The 19,887-nt window shown below is 37.0% G+C and overlaps 1 protein-coding gene across 5 annotated transcripts in view; it reads right to left on the minus strand.

The window, feature by feature from the left end:
• The window catches only part of LOC101910707 (BEN domain-containing protein 5), a 965,145-nt gene that overhangs the window by 933,588 nt on the left and 11,670 nt on the right, over positions 1-19,887 (minus strand). For all 5 annotated transcript variants that reach the window (XM_055814853.1, XM_055814852.1, XM_055814850.1 and 2 more), the window contains exon 2: positions 13,496-13,618. In XM_055814853.1, the coding sequence (XP_055670828.1) occupies positions 13,496-13,618 (123 nt within the window). The remainder of the gene's footprint in view (positions 1-13,495; positions 13,619-19,887) is intronic.

The following is a 19,887-nucleotide window of genomic DNA, read 5'->3' on the forward strand; positions in this document are numbered from 1 at the left end:
GATTAAATTCTGGAAGGGTGGTTAGCAGCTCTTTAGAAGGCTCAAAATGGAATAAAAATCTAAGGTAAAGTTAAGGTCTGCACTGCACCCATCAGAAGAGATTGACCTGGACATACCAATCACTGAAAACTAACATGATTCTCTATTTTAAGAGGCAATTTTTCAAAGTAATTATTTCCTTAGTAACTGGAGAACAGGTCACCTGTTACTCTATAGAATAACTACAGATTTATATAAATCCAGGGATTTCATATGAGAAAAATTTTGCATTTCCTCATCAGTGACTTCCAATGCTGTTATGAAAATTTTTAGGTAAAGCATAAACTCAGCTGGATTATTTTCTTCATACTTTCAACTATCAGAGGCCTCTATTGTGCCACTATACATACATACCTCTATACATTCATGAGTGATTAACTGATGTCACACTCGTGTTCATATTAACATGTGCAGTTTGAAATAAACACAGCTGCATTTATGCCAATGATTTTATATTCAAATATATCTGATTATGCTGAAATAAACACAGCTGCATTTATTTCAGTGATTGTACATTCAGATAAGGATATTTGTTCAGTGTAATGTAACGTTCCTTCACACTGGCAGGGACATTGCTATTCTTTCTTGTATTTCCCTCTATCATTTTTCCAGATGGAAAATTTTGAACAGAGCCAGAAAAATGGAAACTCAAAAATTTATCTCAGAACCCGGTATCTATGAAAACCCTTCTGCTTATTCTCAAAAATGACTTAAACATCCTTGTATAAAGTATCTATGCTGTTTGGGTTGTTTTTTTTCAATCCCCTCCCTGTCAAAGAACAAGCTTACAAATATCCCACAAAAAACTGAGTCTGATGGAAATGTAAGTACCAGGAGTGTATAGTACAAAATCTTAAGAACAGATCTGCATCAGGTGTATTTCTGGACAACTGTTGTTAATGTTAGCATGCCATCTTCAACCACTATCTTCCTCAGAAAATTAGTTTGAATGGAAACAATAACTGTAGGATTTTCCTTCCTATTATCTGATCAAATTATAGTTTTGCAAAATGTTAATTTTGGCTTGTAACTATAACCTGTAATATATTTTTAGAAAATAATAAAAGATTATGAGGGCTTTAAACTAAAGTTGCCAGGGGAGGGGAACCTTAATCCATCCCACTCCTACCAGTCTGGTGCCAGTGCCAGCAAGAGATGCCTAGAGCCCAGAGAGGAATTGCAGAGCAGCGGGAGAGCACCTGAAGAGCAGCACAAGGGCACTCCAGCTGCTCCAGCCAGTAAGACAGGCTCACTGGGGGCCCAACTTAGACACCTCTATGGTAGCATAGGAAATAAAGAAGAGGAGTTAGAGACATGCACACACCTGCAGGGCTACGACCTGATTGGCATCACAGAGATATGGGGGGATGACTCACAATTCGAGTGTTGGAATGGAAGGATACAAGCTCTTTAGGAAGGACAGGGAGGGGAAAAGATGAGGGGGTGTCAGCCTCTATGTCAGCAACCAGTTGGAGTGCATGGAGCTCTGTCTGGGAACGGACAAGGAGTCAAACAAGAGCTTATGAATCAGGAGTAAAGGGAGGGCAGGTGCAGGTAGCATTATAGGGGGGTCTGCTACAGGCCACCTGACCAAGAAGACCAAACCCATGAGGCCCTCCACAGATAGGTAGAGGCCACCTCACATTCACAAGCCCTCATTCCCATAGGGGACTTCAACCACCCCAGTATATGTTGAAGGGACAACACAGCAGGCATAAGCAATCCAGAATCTTCTTGGAATGCACTGATGTTAACTTCCTTCTCCAAGTGATAGAAGTGCCAACAAGGAGAAGTGCCATGCTGGACCTTGTTACCAACAAGGACAGGCTGGTGAGGAATGTGAAGCTCAAGGGCAGCCTTGGCTGTAGTGACCACAAAATGGTGGAGTTCAAGATCCTTAGGAGAGCAACAAGGGTGCACAGCAAAATCGCTACCCTGGACTTCAGGAGAGCAGACTTTGACCTCTTCAGAAAACTGCTGGGTAGAGCACCATCGGATAGAGCCCTGGAGGAAAAAGGCACCCAAGAAAGCTGGTTAATATTCAAGGATCACCTCCCCTCCTCCAAGCTCAGGAGCAATGCATCCCAACAAAGAGGAAGCTGGGGCAAAAAAAGCCGGGAGGCATGGATGAACAAGGAGCTCCTGGACAAAATCAAACACAAAAAGGAAGCCTACAGAGGGTGGAAGCAAGAACAAGTAGCCTAGAAAGAATACAGAGAAACTGTCCAAGCAGCCAGGGATCAGGTTAGGAAAGCCAGAGCCCTGAGAGAATTAAATCTGGCCAGGGACATCAAGAAAAGCTTCTATAGGTACATCGGTGATAAACAGAAGACTAGGTAAACATGGGCTCTCTGGAAGGAAATGAGAGACCTGGCTGCCTGGACACTGAGAAGGCTGAGGTACTCTATGACTTTTTCACCACAGTCTTCTCTGGCAAGCGCTCCAGCCACACCACCCGTCAGAGAAGGCAAAGGCAGGGCGGTGGAACTAGGGGATCTTTAAGGTCCCTTCCTACACAAACCATTCTATGATGATTCTACAATTTTTATATATACTAAAAGTGATTAACCATTTAACCAGATGTATCTATCAGGTGAGATCAAGGTGTAGACCTGTAAATGCCAGATATGGATCCTAGAGAAGAGCACAGGAACAAAGCAGTTAAATGAAGATACCTCCCCAGAATCATTCCCCAATTTAAAATGTAGTGTTTATGAACATCTTGAGCCAGAGATGGTGTCAGTGTTTAGTGGCTCTCAACTGATTTTTCTTCCCTGGTCTTGTCAGTTGGGGTTTGGGTTTTTGTTGGGTTTGTTGTTTGAGGGGGTTTTTTCTGCTTTAAAGCATGATGTAAATTTTTAGCATCCACAACACCCTGCAGGAAGAATCTCCACAGCTTAAATAATATGTGAGGAACCATTCTCCGTTGTTTTCAACACCTTAACTGCTAGCTTCATTTGATGGCCCTTAGTCTTTGTACAAAGAGAATGGACAGGGAACCACTGTTTCATATTCATTGACACTTTGACTAAGAATCATGATTCTACAGACCTCTAATATATTCTTCCTCAGTTGTGTCTTTTCCAGACTAAGAATTCCTATCCTATTGGGCTGTTCCTCACACAAAGGCTATTGAAAATCTGCTCTGAATGTACAATTATCTGATCTCAAACATTTCTGCTTCCATTTCCAGTTTCGTATTCCAGTCCCTCTCAGGTCAGTCAAACAGCAAATCAGCATGGGTGCTTCTCTACTAGCTCAGGAGATGCAAACGTGGTAAGAGGCAGGAGACAAAGGCTAGGTCTTGAAGAAGGTAGCATGATATTCATAAGATAAACTGACTGTGAAAATTATAATCGGCACACCAACTACAATTAACATCCTAATTCTTTACTGATGCTATTATACTAATTCTTCTTGCATTGTCATTAGCTCCATAAGTCATTAATATCTATTTCCCACAAGTTAAGATACTTGACTAATGTTGTATTTGTTAGCTGGTATCATATCAACGCTAAGCACTCCCCCATCCGTAAAAATGTCATCCACACTCTATTCTGTTTAGATATTTAAAAGGTTAATATTTAGTTCCATTTGCAATGCTGACCTAGCAAGAAAGAAATTAATTTGGCATTACAGCAGTAACATCAATTTCCCATGTAACGTTAGTAATGCATTTACTGGAAAGAGATTAATATCAATTCCATAAATCATTCACATGCTTTTTCCGGAGTTTGAGACATCTGAGTAATGTCATATATGTTAACTGATATCACTTTGTGCATGCTACGTCCATTAATCTATGCCTACAGTCATCATTAAACAACAAAAAAAATTAAAATCAATCTTTTGGTCTTTAATTTTTTGTGACTTCTTACTTGCGGTAGTCCAAAGGTATTGGTACTCTGATAGAATAACACTGCTCCAAACTGGGAACAGACATTTTTAGAAAAGGGAAACGTTTGTTAATTTACCCCTACTGGTAGCAATAACCACATAACATCTTTATGTGAAATATGGCATAAATTACTGTCAACAAATACAGAAATAACTAAAATAAAGTGTTTTGTTAATCAGACACACCTCGATGCCACAGAAGTAGGGTGAAAACAGACATCATTACTATAATAATATATTGACTTTCATTTCTTTTGTTTCTGCCTTGCATATAAGCATTCTCATAGAAGTGAAATCCAAAAGAGTCTACCTGACTTAGTGATTCTAGCTACACATGACATATAATATAGGAAATCTGGAATAACAACTAGCTTTTGCTCCAAAACACAGTTTAGTCTACTACTAAAGGTGTTTACACTGGAAGAAAGCAGCCTGAAACAGCTTTTGCACTTTCTATTTCTATTAATGTGCATTTATTACATTTGTCTGTATTGCTTTATTCCTGTTCTAGGGTACCATGGTAGTGCCACTGAAATAAAGGTGAAGAAGGGTATTTCTCATCACCCAAATGTAAACACACACAGGATCAGCTTGTTTAACAATTTCGGAAGCATATTACAATTGTGTATTAGATGGCCAAAATGCAGCTATTCCCCCTAGGGTGGATTTCACTTTTTCTTTGAACATAATGTTAAATATATCATCTTAGTTTCCATTTGCAAAATTTCTACAAACAAAAATGTCCATTTCAGAAAATGTTTTGCAGCTCAAATTTTACAGTATTTTATTAATCACAAGTAAGATTGATCTCACCTAATTTTAGCTGTCTAAAGTTACATGTCAAGTATTAGCAACTGGGACGTAGGCAGCCCCAAAGGGCAATCCATCCTATTTTATCTTTGCTTTTGTTCAAAACATATCTTTCATGGTAAAGCTCAATGGCCTATTTCACGCCTGTAAGTGGTTACAATGAGATCAGTGGAATTACAATCACTTACTGCATTTCTGAGTTTTGTGCAAAGTGTTTTATAAGTATATTATCCTATTTTTGAAATATAGAAAGATATTTAAAACCTTAACAAAAATTATATGAGGGTACTTCTCAGTACCATAAGATCTTTAAATACACTGTAAAACTTAACTTTTTCCAACTGATAAATATAATTTGCAATCCCCCAGCACTGCATTTTATAATCAGGTTTTAATAAAATATATTTTGTAAACCTGCAGTAGGAAAAGACAAACTAATGTTTGTCAGTCATTTTCACTGCAAGGTGGTGGTACATCAGTCACCATAATAATATGAGGTTCACAGTAATTGAGATTGAATCTAAGATTTTACAAAACTTCAATTACAACCTTTTGAACATAAACCACAATACACAAATTACCCAATCATAACATTTTTTCATAAAAAAATAAGAATTCATCCAAAGGATAGAAGATTTAATGACTCTTGGCGGAGTTCCACTTTCTGGTTGAAATGAGAATAAAAGCAGACAGCAGCTTCATTTCTAATTTCAAGAAACACAGTATTTTTTAACATTTAAACAGCTTTATATTTAACTAACAAGCCAAAATATGTATTTTCAAAACCTTGTAAGAGCCCCTGTATTTAACAGTATGAATGCTGAGATTTACAAACCTCTGTAAGCCCACGCTGTTCCTTCAATCCTCAAAAGTAATTATAAAACAAGCAATTTGAGCCACAAGCAGCAGAAACTGTAGAGCCTGGGGTTTTTAACTATCCTCACAACACATCACAGTCTACCACCTAGCCCCAGCTTCCTCCCATGTTCCCTATGTCATCCTACCAGGCTAGACAGAAGGCACTGTGGTTAACCTAGAAGTATGTACAGGCCAGAGTGACAAACCAATAGATCCATGGTGACTGGCAAGCCAGATGATACCACTATTTGAATTTCCCTTGCATTTTTCTTCAGTGAAACCACAGCTCGCAGTGTCAACAGTTTTTCTTACGCCAGTTTGGTGTATCAATTGCCTGGGAGGCAAAAGCTATAGCCCTTTTGAGCTTACCTTGAAAGCACTCTGTGAGAGAGCCATGAAGGCAACTTATGGCTGCACCCAGCAAATAGTCTTTGCACAATGTGAAAAAAAGCATGGATGCCTCCTCTGTGGGCTCAGGTGTGTTCTGAGCTCAGAGGAACTTTGGTCCTATCAAAGCACTATGAGCACTGCAGTGAAGAGAGATGGTTACTGAGTGGAAGGCATTTCTTACAGACTTTCCAAAGGTATCCTTCTGTAGTGGTTGTAGAAATACAACCTGAATGCATGACAACATGACCCATGCTTTGTACCCTGCTAGAATAAGTGTTGTCAGACTCTAGACAGTCCAAGACAAGGTATTTTAAAGGGCGAGTCATCCATATTGTCAGATGGCATCCTCTAGACTAGCACAAGAATCCAGTATGTTTGAGGTTTCTCCTGATTTATGAGAGAAAAGTGTGTGGGGAACCTGAACTCAAACTGCATCAACACTCAGAGAATCTAGTCAATCACCAGCACTCTCACAGGACAGCATAAACTCAAATCTGTAGGTTTCAATCTTTACAGAAAAGCAAAGACAATTATCCATGACCAAGAGCTTCTGACGTTTCATGGTCTGTTGCAGAGCTATAGGATAGCTGCTGTCACGTTTCTAATACAACTCATTGTGTTCTGGCCTATTCAGCCATGCTTTTGGGCTTGAAAGAAAAGTGATGTCACTGTCAGCTATATTTTTTTTCTCTGAATCCTGACATAATTGACATAAGCAATGGTCAAATCCTTCAAGTTTCCACACTTTGGGGTCATTGCCAAAATTCATCTCCCTTTTGCAGAGACTGAAGATTAGACTGGCACTCTGCACAAAGGATTGAACAGGCAACAGCACCATAAAAATATTGGTCTCTTTTTAAGGGCTGAGACATTTGCTTTATACTTTCTTTGTCTACTTTGCAAAATATATGTGAAAGGCTTCATGTGTCTAACAAAATTAATAAATTAAATAATTGTTACCTCATGCAGAAGCAAAGCTACTGCAGTTATGTAAGTTCCCAGAAAAAAAAAAAAAAACAAAACACTATTTTCCAGCACTGGAGGTGTCATCTCTGAAACATCTGGTATAGGAAAAAATGACCAAGTAAATGAAAACAAATCTTAGCCACAACATAGAAGAGGCTGCTAACTAAATTGATGACACCAGAAATAACATGCACTAAGCCAACACAAGACAGTACGGGTAGCTGGCTAAACTAAACTTCAACGTAATTTAGATCCACAGAAAATAAAATGTCTTAAATACCAATTCTGCTAAGTATAAAATGCCAGACTCCCTGAAGAACATTTTTACATCAGATTCTGGACCTGACTCAATCGGGAAGGACTTGCTTGTATCGCAAGAGTGAATACATCCTTCTCTCCAAAGCACTACATTCTGCAAAATTCCTAGTTTTGCCAGAACAGAGAGGATGAGGTGAATATTTGTAGAGCGCTGCATTGCTGCTAAACTGAAACTGTGTTAATAATTTAATGCATTAATGAATAATAAGAAAAGGAATTACAACTGAGCAAATGTATACATTTCGAATGTGACATTCATTTCCTTTAAATTTGTTCTACGCATAGATAACTGTGCTTCCATTTTCCCCAAAACTAATTCATCTTTCTTGTGAAAATTGATGTTATCCAAAAATTATGTTGTAGCATACAATAAATCCAAATTTTCATCAGTTTCTTTCATGCTAATGGTAAGTTAATGTAAAAAGGCAGTGTATATTCTTAAATATTAATAAAGATAACAAGGAAGATTCCAGCTAGAACACTAGCCAAAACTATGGGAAACAGAAATTCAAATTCCTGACATACTTGCAAGTTGATAATTCTCTCTCTCCTTCATTCCTGTCTGTTATTTATGAGATAAAGTGTTCAACCACCATTTTTCTTTTTCAACAATTTTATTTATTTTACAGCAATGATTCTTTCCCTACTATTAGATTCATTACAGGTAAATTAAGTGCAATTTATGAACTGGTTAGGTAGCTCTTCTTCTGAAAAAGATTTGGACAGTATAAGGGACCATAAATTTTATAAAGTCAACAGTCCCATGCTATTGTGAAAAAGATTGGACTGTCACATAGCATAAGTAAATAGATTGCAAGGCCTGTCACATAATAAACTCTACAGAGTATTGTCACCAGCTTATCTGAGTATCACATTCACCTTGGACCACTGCCTGTCAAGAAAGGCATGGAACAGCTGGAGAAAGACCAGAGGAAATAAAGAATGATGGGAAATCTGAAAATGTGACCACTAAGGAACTATTGAAAAAATAGCAGTTATTTAACCTGAAGAAGGAAAGGTCAAGCAAAGATATGATAGCACATTTCCATTAAGTCAAAGAAGAAAGGAATAATCTCCTTCCCATGCCTATAGGACTGGACAAGAATTAATGCATTTTTGGTAAGAACATTTCTACATAGAAAGAAAATATTTCTTATGTTGAGCAAATTGAAGCATTCGAATGGATTGCTCCTTTCTCATTGAAACTTTACTCACTAAAATTCTCTGAAAAGGATAGATAAATATCTGTCAGGAAAGGCAAAAATAGTGTTATTTTGCCTCTCAACAATGGAGTGGACTAAAAAGAAATCCCAATGCCCATTCTAATTTTATTTTTTATCATTTTTTGAAGGCAAGGCACTTCAAAATAGCAAACTGGACATCGGTTTTCAGACTACATAAGAACAGACCTTTCTGTCTCAAACAAATCCATACTTGTCAACACTACTTAGTACAATAATGATAGCCATTACAAAAATGAAAGCATACTAAATAGCATCTTCTTCTCTATGTGTTAATCTTTTTCCTGTTTTCTACAAGCTTAATGCTCTTCCTCCATTCTGAAAGGTATTTACTTCTATTTCTGCAATATAAAATCATAGTCCTTGAAATATAGCTCATGAAGGGAACCTTCAGTTCTATCAACTGGATCTTTCAAGAAAATACAGAATGCAGCCAAAGAGAGGAAAGCTTCTTATGGAACCATATTTAACACATCTTCTATTTTGAAAGCAAATCATCAAATAACACTCCAAGAGTACCACTGTCCAGCCAGTTTTGCTTCATCCTAACATAGCTTCATTAAGACCAAGATCATTAGCAGTGAAAATGTTATATAAACCAATGTTCAAATCTCTACTAAAGTCACATTAGATATAGGGTTATCATCTTGTATACTATAACTATTGTGGGTTTTAATCACATTGTGTTTACTTTTAAAGATTTAATAAATCTTACAAAACTTTACCTGTAAAGAACCTTGAGCACCTTTAAATTATGATGGGTCTTCAATTTCAGTGCCATACTCATGTTTAGTTGCAACATCACCATAACAGACAAAGCACAAATCTTAGAAAAAATCTATACATTATATTCCAACAGCCTATTTCCTTCAGGTATATTTAGGTTTCTGGCCAAAAAGGCCAGTAGCATCCTGGCTTGCACCAGAAACAGCATGGCCAGCACAACTAGAGAAGTAATTGTGCCCCTGTACTTGGCACTGGTGAGGCTGCACCTCCAACACCTGTATTCAGTTTTGGGTCCCTCCCTATAAGAAAGACATTGAGGTGGTAGAGTGTGTCCAGAGGCAGGCAACGAAGCTGGTGAAGGTTCTACAGCACAAGTCTTATGAGGAGTGGCTGAAGGAACTGGGGGTGTTTCTCCTGGAGAAAAGGAGGCTGAGGGGAGCTCTTACTGCTCTCTGCAACTACCTGAACGGAGGCTGTAGACAGGTGGGGATCAATCTCTTGTCCCAGGTAATAAGCAGTAAGACAAGAGGAAATGACCTCAAGTTGCACCAGGGGAGGTTTAGATTGGATATTAGGAAAAAATTCTTCACTGAAAGTGTTCAAGCATTAGAACAGGCTGCCCAGGGAGGTGATGGAATCAACATCCCTGGAAGGGTTTAAAAAAAAAAAGTGTAGATGTGGTGCTTAGAGGCATGGTTTAGTGGTGGACTAGGTAGTCCTGCATTAATGGTTGGACTTGATGATGATCTTAAAGGTCTTTTCCAACCTAAATACTCCTATTACTTCTAGTCTATTACTTCTGTAACACATTATAAAATTAGTGATCTGTTTTTATAGAATCACAGCATCATAGAATGGTTTGAGTAGGAACAGACCTTTAAAGATCATTTAGTCCATCCACCCTGCCATAGGCGGGGACATCTTTCACTAGATCAGGTTGCTCAAAGCCCAGTCCAACACGACTGTGAACACAACCAATGATGGGGCATCCACAGCTTCTCTAGGCAACCTGTGTCAGTGTCTCAGCACCCCCACTGTAAAAAAACTCTTCCTTATATCCAATATATATCTACTCTCTTTCAGTTTAAAACCATCGCTCCTTGTCCTGTCCCTACAGGCCCTGGTAAAAAGTCTTTCTCCATCTTTCTTATAAGCCCCCTTTATACAGTGAAAGGCCACAATGAGGTCTCCATGGAACCTTCTCTTCTCCAGGCTGAAGAACGCCAGTTCTCTCAGCCTTTCTTCATAGAAGACATGTTCCAGCCCTCTGACCATTTTCATGGCCCTCCTCTGGACTCCTCTAGCAGGTCCATGTACTTCTTGTAGTGGGGACCCCAGACCTGGATGAAGTACTCCAGCTGGGATCGGTTTTGTAATCTGTTCTTTGAAAAAGGCAATTCCAATAGGATATTACCATTTTAAGGTAGTACTCAAAAAGTATCAATACACTACTTCATAACTGTTGTATACTACTGTTGGATAATAGTAGGGGATGATTTTAACATTAGTAACAATCTCACAAAATATCCAATAATCAGTTAATTCGCTTTGACCAGTTACAGTACTCTAAGTAATTCCTTGCCTGACATATAACAAAAGCCAACATGACTTTACACATGAAGTGTACACAATATTATTATTGTTCTTGCTAATACATCACCATCATAAGAAAGTAAATGAAGGTATTAATTTTATTCATATTTTTATTTTGGAGGTGTCTGAATATGCAAAGCAACATCACAGCCTCATGCTACAATGTAAACAGTATTTCAAACAGCATCTGCCTCTAATCACATACTATTATTGTCAAAGTATATAAAGTATGAATGTTACCTTTGAACTGAATAAATGTTTTAATTTAAAAATAATTAATTCTATTGTTCAAAAAAATGGAATTAAACCATCATGCAACGATTCACATTACTTCACAAATAACCTAATGGCTGCTACTGATCCTTTTCATTGCATAGCAGCTTAACTGGTAAATTTCTCAGCTTGGCCAACTGGTTCATTTCATAAGCCATATTCTGATACAAAAAAATCATAAAACCATAACTACTACAAAATAGCACCCAAAGTATTTTTAAAAATACCTAACTATTGTCTGAACCTTTGAAGAGATGCCTTAAAAATAAGATATTCTTTATTATTCACTACATATTTACACCTTTTACATAATGTAATCAAAGGATTTAAGTAACTCAATTTAATATTTATGCAGGAACTGGCAGCCAGTATTTTACCCTGAGGGATGTAACTCTTCATAAAAAGCTCATTTTACAAGACACTAGCAGTTTTGGCATTACCAGCACCTCTCACATAAACCATGCTGAAACCTATAGTTTATCCTGCCAAATGCCTTCTGTACATATGGTGTTTAACAGTGCTCTGTAGGTCTGTAAGCCAATAATAATAGATTTAAGCTAAAAATCTGAAGACACATCTAACAAATTTAAAAAATGCTACTTATTCATATATATTTACCTACATACCCCGCACGCATATAAACATACAGGATTTAAAATATTCTTTAAATTAATATGCTAACTAAACACTTGTAAAAATAATTTCTTTTGCAATTTGCAGTAGCTTCCTGAAGTTTAATTCTCCTTCTATTGACATCAGAGGCAGAACTTCATTAACCTCAGCAGTACAGAATTAGGTCACAAGAAACACAAAGAAATATAAAGACAGCATGTACATATCCCTGTGAAATCTTCTATGCAAGGATGGGCTTGTCGCTTTACAAGGTTAACCTCGCCAGTAAGCTTCCAAATTAAATTTCAAAATAACGTATTCTAAATACTACATCTTTGATTAGTGGCCTACAAATACTGTGTATAACAATAGAATAAAACGCAGTTATGGATCTACATGTGCTAAGGGATAGACCTGTGTGGTGGTACATTTCTCCCATTTCTCTGGGCTATTCTATAACCCCTGGAGCTACCAACCAGGTAAACATTACTTAGTCAGGTTACAGCCAAGATGGAAATTTACAGGATGACTAAAGACAATCATTTCACAACCTTGTAAACAGCCATGAGACCCTTTTGAGGTCTCCTGGACTGCAGTGGACTGCGACCAGCATCTCCCTCTGAGCAGGATGCTGCTTAGAGCTTGAAAACTACCAAGTCTGTGATAGTAGGGGGACCATTGCCAAAGACCAATGATGGAGCCTGGGCTGATACTCCTGCTCCTCAAGGTTCAACCTGTTGAGGAACTCAAAGGCACTAGATATGAGTATTTTCACCAAACTTGAGTGGAACTTTTAACATTTATCCTTTTGTACATTTGTGTAAATATATCTCTATATATCTATTTTCCTTATGCTTGTGCATGTGTAAATCAATTTAGATACCTTAATATTAAGTATTACAATCTTGAATCAGTAGTAAACTTATACTTGTGATTTGAACAAATTCTATTGATTCACTTTATAGATGTTAGAGATAATCATAAATTAAATACTGCTAAAATCCTATGGATAATCCTAAATTGTGAACAAACTCTCCCCTCTCTTTCCCTATACCCTTTAGCCACAAGCTGTTGTCAAAGCTTAAGACTAAGATTGGACCTAGCCACACCTAAACTCTATGAGAATTTAGAAAGAAATGGGGTCTACTCCGAATCCTCATGACTCAATGGTAGAATTCCCCTTACTCTTTATATTTCTTTAGACTTAAGTCCACTGTCCAAGTCTGAGACTAAAAATAGATCTAGCCACACCTAAACTCTATTGAGAGCTTCGAAAGCAAGTAGGTCCACTCTAAACATCGTGACTCAATGAAAGGATCTTCCTTATCCTCTTCTTCAGTCCCTATAAACTATTTCTTCATTGCTCTATTCTGACTCGATTTTTAATTTTTATGTCTTGCACATTTAATCCACGTAATAAGTAGCAGAGTGCCATCAAACCTTGTGTAGTTGCATTTCCACAAACTGATGATAGTAAACCTATTTCACTCATACCTTTGATGGTGATTCTTTAAGTGATCTGACCTAAACCACTGATTTCATGACAACCTGATGAAGTGTACATTGTTGGTAATAACAAACTTCACAACCATTTTTACGTTTGAACAGTCTAATTTTATGTCATATTCTAACTGAAGTGAATCAGTGAGTTAAGTAGTATTTAATGCAAGTCTTCTTTAGAATTATGACACTTTTTATAAAGATGAGAGATATAGTTAAAGTATTAATATATTGACAACTCCATAACATAAAATAATGCTGAAAATGCTTACCACTTTCAAAACAGGCATCAAATATAAGATGTCCTTTTTTAGGCTGTCCACAATATCCAGCTGGAAGAACAGTATGCTTGCTCACGTTCCCTACTATGATATCATCACTTCCTAGGGCACTACCTGTTGCAGTAAAAGAAAAAAAAAAAGCATGAGCATAAAAGCTATAAGTTAGAAAAAACAATAGAAGGATATTCCTCCATGCTTTTCTACATAACAAGAAATTTGCAGCAGTAAATGAACTCCTCAAAGTTTATTTAAGAATTTGGATATAATAATGGCATCATATGTTAAAGCTTCTCTAAGTAACAAACCACACAGCATGGTTTCTTGCACACACGTATCCTGTGGCTGAACACTCTCATATGCAATAGTCTGATATTCAGCTGGATCCACTTCTTTCAACCGGAGCTCTGTAATACATATATTCTGCATGGATTCCCTAGAATTGAACTCCTCAGCAGCATCTTACTTTACCATAATCCTCAGCAACATCTTCCTCACTATAAGCATTAATGGGATCTTATTCCTCTATCTTGCTGCCTATTTTCATGCATCTTAAATGGCCTTAGAACCTTTGAGACTTAAGTCCAACTCATATCTGAAATTTGAATATTATTAGAGAGGAGAGACATACATTCATGGAGGTATATGATTATCTGAGCCTTGCTTGCTTTGGATACAAAACTCAGAAGAACTTAAATATTTTTTAAAACATGGGGGTTATTTCCTAATAAAACATATCAGGACACAAATTTTCTATACAATAACATTATTTTTGTCAAAATATATCAGTAGTGTATATACTGAAAGCTTTGTCCTTCCAGTAAAATTATACTATTTGCAGTATACAAAAAAAATTGTTTCCAAACAGGAATGAAAGAGCACAGTGATTTTTTCATTTGAGAAATGTACAAGGAATAAAGTCTGTATATTATATTATACATTAATATTATACTATAGTCAAAGAAATACACAATAATATAACTAGCAGTTCATTCTTCTGACATTGGCTCAGCATTTTCTTCACTATTTACTGTTCGGACAACAAGTATTCAACAATAGAAAAACTATCTTCTCTGTTACAGAAAACTAGAAGAAATGTGAGTGTCTTCAAGTGCAGAAGGCATGTGATGGAATAATGGGATGATAATATCTTATTTCACTCTGATAAATAGGTCTACTAAGGCTTCTAGAAATAGACTTTTGGTCTGTACTGATTTTTTGACATTTAAATGGGTTACAGGGGATGATGAATGTGACATAGAGCTCAATTTGTTTTATTTTTATATTGAAAACTATTTCACACAAATGTTACAAGCAATTCATATTGGCCCTGAATGATGAAAACAGCTTATTAATTAAAACTGACCTTTCCATACATAAATGTATTCCACCTCTTGAGGCAAAACACCTTAGCTGAAGTAACAAATTATGTCAACATCTTAGTGACACCACAGTTAAAGGGTCTGTCAGGCCTTCTATTATATCCCATATTTTCAGAGGTATATAAATCCCAGGTTAAAAAATATGTATATCCATGTTAACACTCAGCATATAAATCCCCAGTCTTCCCAGGGAAGAAATTTGTAACTTATTCTTTGAGAAGTACTACAACAGACAAAGATAATTTAGAACTTTTCTTACTTTAGAATAATCCACAGTTAGATATTAATTAATGCATGCGAATAATTTTGGTAAAATATAATATTTGCACCCTCATGGTTACTTGTTTTAGACTGAATAATTGCCCACAGATAGCAGGCTGCGGCATTTAAACTCATTTCTTTAAATGTAAAATTACAACTTATATTTTTAGGTAGATGGTTTTTTACCAGCACGATGATACAATTTGCCTAAAGGCTGGTAACACCACAGGCAAACTTACACCTGGATGGGGCATCTGTGTATCTGTATGGCCATGATCGTGTCACTTGTTACAATTCACCCCTCTGCATCATGCAACCTGTAATTCAGAACAGCAGCCACAGGAAAACCATTTCCTCAGTTGCAGTTCAGTGCCACTTTGACTAAGAGCCCCCATATACCTGTCACAGTTAGTCAGGTTAATCATTTGTAATCCACCACATAGAATCAAGGATACAAAGAAAAATTCAGGGAAAAACTGCAGATCTCCATCAAGAAAGCATGAGCTGCCAGGGATCAAACTGAAAGAATGGGAGGCAGGGAGTCAACTGAGTAGAGCTGTAAAAAGCTGAACTCCTCCTGGTAAATGCTCAATTGTAAATCTCAGCTAAAAGTAACAGCTTCTTGTAATCTTAAAAGGTAGATGGGAAACACCGTTAGATAAAGATGTAGAAACTAGAAAAGATTACATTCATAATACTTCAACCATAAGACAGTGTAGGAAAAGCAGGCAGAAGACAGAGCTACACCTCCTTTTCCACCTAACTGAAAAATGAGAAAATCTGCCAATGGAGTCTTTACATGATGCAGAAGGAAGCTGTCAAGTAACTGTGTCCTAGCAAAAAGTTTCCATCTGCTCCTCCTGGCCCAACGCAGCCATTCAGAAATGAGAGTAAAATCATCAAATAGCCTATAATACATAGTCATTTAATAATATTCATCTCTCCTTGCATGTTCTTTATTACACAGTACTTTGAATATTCAGAATGTACTGTTGTTATATTTTGAGTTATATTATCTTTAATTAATCTCTAAACACACAAAACTGCAGTCTTTGAACTTCACTTTATTATAGAGCACAACAGCATTATGTTCCTTCTGGCATGTTCTCCTTGGGTGATAAAGAAAAGGCCAGACTACTGGCCAAAAAACAGCCTGCATTGCTGTATTACTAGATTATAAAACATGGTTTCACGCTTGTCTGTTCAGCAGATGCAGTGAGTGTTGCTGAGAATACATTACCATCTTCGGACAGAGGCGACTGTTAGACTGAGCCGTAAGTTCTCTGGCCAGTAAAGAGATAGTGTCCTCACAACTGGGGAGCCCTAAGTAGATTTTCCTCACTAAAAGCAAAGATGTACGACAGAGCCTTGTAGGGAAGGGAAATAGTACTTCTATCTGAAACATACTGAAGGGGAAAGAAGAGAATTAACTGAAGTATATCCTGCACGTCACACTTAAGGAGACCACATTCTCCTTTGAAAAAAGGTTAGGTAAGACAAGCAAAGGCAAAAGTAACTTAGCAAAGAAATTTTCTCAGACTGTAGGTCTTATTTTGTCAACTATTTTTTATACGCTTTAAGACACATAGCTATTTTATTCTAATTCTTCATAGCTTAAACTCCTGGAGTTTCCAGCAAATCCCTAGGATTTACTTTTACCCCAGTATTAAACTTCAACGGTAATTTTCTATCAGGTATGAAATCTGTAGGTGTCTGAAATCTCTGTAAGTATATAAGGCTTTAAAATAAAACCTGGACAGACTCTTCTGGTATCCACATTCATCACTATTGTCATCGTGGACATATTTCAGATCAAACTAGTGACAATGAAAAGAATCAGTTCCAGGGGCCTGGGATTCTTAGGTGGAAGAGTTTGGAAACTTCGAGAGCTTCTTGCTATTCTTAAGTTCAAAGGGTAAAGTCAACATTTTTGTCATGATGATGAAAACAGTATTTGCTACAATAAACATCATGCAAATTTAGGTGTATTTTCTTTAAAAACTGCAGTTTCTAGAGGAAAGTACCTCTTAAGTAAGTAGTAGTTACTCTTTGAATTGGGTAAACAACAAGCCCAAGCTTCCAGCTGTCACAAACTTCAGAATCCACAGTTAGCAGCCAGCAGCTACCCTCATGCTACATTAGGTAGGAGAGCACAGCTGCTTTAAAAAAGACATAGAAAAATATAGAGTGAATTTGCCTGGAAAACCTGCAACATTCTTACAATCACACTTACTGCCTAATAAGCATAGCCAATTAGAAAGGTAAGTTAACGTGAAAAGATACAAAAACTGCTAATGATCTTTGTAGAAGTCTGCTTTAAACATTACAAACATCATCAAGAACCTCTCATTCTGCTATAAGACACTTATTTTAGAACAAGATTAGGATACATTTTGCTAAAAATTTCTATGGCATAAAGATCTAATAGCCAGATTCCCATCATCCAGGAAAAGTTTTCAGGTATCCTAACAAAGACCTGCATCAGCCTTGAGCAGTACTGTTATTGTAACCCCACACAAAGAAAGGAATCTGAACTCTCAATACAGTTTGCAACAAACAAAAATTCATTCCGATGACCAATGGCAACTCTATTAGCTCCTAAATATAACAGGTCTCTAGATCAACATCATTCAACTCAAGTTTTGAGCAAGTAACACTTATGGAGGATATGCCAATAACAGTGTCTTTTCCACAAATCAGAAAACTGCCAACAGTGTAATTTTAGCAAAATTATATAATATAATTTACAGAATTTTATAGGCATTATGGCAGATTATATCCTCCAATTCTTTTTTTTTTTAATAAAATCTTTTCAGTCATTGTGCCTAGGCTTCAGCATCACTGCTACTCAAGAAGACTTATTTCTGCTATGAACTCTGAATAGTCTATGGCCATTCTAAAAATCTAAAAATCCTACAGGCAGCAGCAGGCAGGAGCTTGGAGTTCCAGCTCCACTGGCCTTAAAAATGCTAAGAAAAAGAAGAAAACACAACTGTAATTGAGATCTTCACAGCCATGTATCCTGCAGCAAGGATTGGGCATAAACCTGAGAATCTAAACACACTGCAGAGAGCTCTGTCAATCTGAAATGTGAATTCACAGTCACCATGATCTGAAAAGAAATGGAAGAAATTATGTTAACACTACAAATCCCAGGGTTTGGGAAAATATGCGGCATGGTACCAACCACACCTGCTGCCTCACATTCAAGTACTGTGCCCATACTGTCACCATTACCCATCTCAAAAGTCAAGCAGAACAAGGAAAATGCTGATTATCACAGACAGCATTCCCATACAGCTTGGTCTAGTTCTAAAAAATAGTAACAGTGGGTCATTATTCAGAAACCAAATTTGAGATAAAGCATCTTTAAAGTAATTGTCTCTTCAATTACTTTCCTCCTCCCGTTTGACCAACAGACTTCTTGTCAAGGGTCTATCTCCAAACTGTAAGAGGATATTCATATTTAAGGAAATACGCTGAATAAAAGACAAGCACTGGTTCAGCAGAGATTATCAGGTAAATTCAGAGCTTTGCAAAGGTTCTGAAAATACTCAGAAAAAATAAACTGCAAGTTTACTGCCAGGAACTTGAAAAAGCTTGTGGTAGGTTGCATAAATAGGAAGGAAACATGGTAATGTATTGTTTGGGGGGGGTTAATTTTACTGCACAAGTAACTCTCTCTACAGAGGCTACCAGACAGCATACCCTTTTAACATCCCTTTTAATGCATACCCTTTTAACCTCCCTTGGTTACAATTCCTTGGCTAATGCACTGTAAACTTTTTACTTTGGGCTAAAAGGCATATGTATACCTAAACACTCATACTTCTTCAGATATACATAGCCAAACTGATTTACTCTAGCAGAAGGTATGGCATAGGTGTCTCAGTCAAAGATGAAACTGGGAAAGTCTTGTTTTTACATGCAAACACGTCAAAGCAAAATGACCACTAAAGAGTTCCATGGAGTCCCTACAAAAGGCTTGGTGGTACCACAAAGAGCACTTTGCTGAAATGCTCATATTAAGCAGACAGCCTAAAGATAGCCAGGAATATAAAAGTATGTAAGGTGCTTAGCCCAAGACAAAGCTGTGAACTTATTGGCTGATCAAGTGTAAGAAGGTAATGAGAAATCTCCACTGCCTGGTCCATTCAAAATAAGCACATCCAGACAGCGATACAATTATGAATCCAAGGTCAATTATAGCTCCTTTCCAAAATGTAGTGGAGAACATTGAACTGAACACAACATCTGGCAGACAGATACTGCTCTAAACAATTACTCACTCACAGTGACTTACAAGTTTACAGAAAAAGAAAATAAGCAAACTTGTGTTGACTTGTTTTTTTGGTTATATGTAATATTTGTTTCCAGTCTAATCTCAAAGCATAACTTCAAGAATATTTATTTATTATCTCAATGTGGGCTATCTCCAAGGATATACCTTCTTGTCAGAGGCAAATAGCAATGGAATTTTTTGTATCACTTTAGTGAAATCCAAAATGGCCAAAAAGGTATGAACAGTTTTTCCTCACGAAAATAATTAAAAAAAAATTAACGCTTTGAACTCAGCAAGCAAGAAAAATAACCATCACTCTTTTTACTGTATTTATAAACTCTAACCTATCCACTAAAATACTCATCACTAGAAAGGGACAAAATACTGAAAAAAACAGTAGTACCAAATATGTTAACTGAAAATATGTTTATTTTAAAATACTGTAAGAATCAGTGAATTTA

This window comes from Falco peregrinus, chromosome 10 (assembly GCF_023634155.1).
Source record: "Falco peregrinus isolate bFalPer1 chromosome 10, bFalPer1.pri, whole genome shotgun sequence".
In the NCBI taxonomy this organism is placed as follows: Eukaryota; Metazoa; Chordata; class Aves; order Falconiformes; family Falconidae; genus Falco; species Falco peregrinus.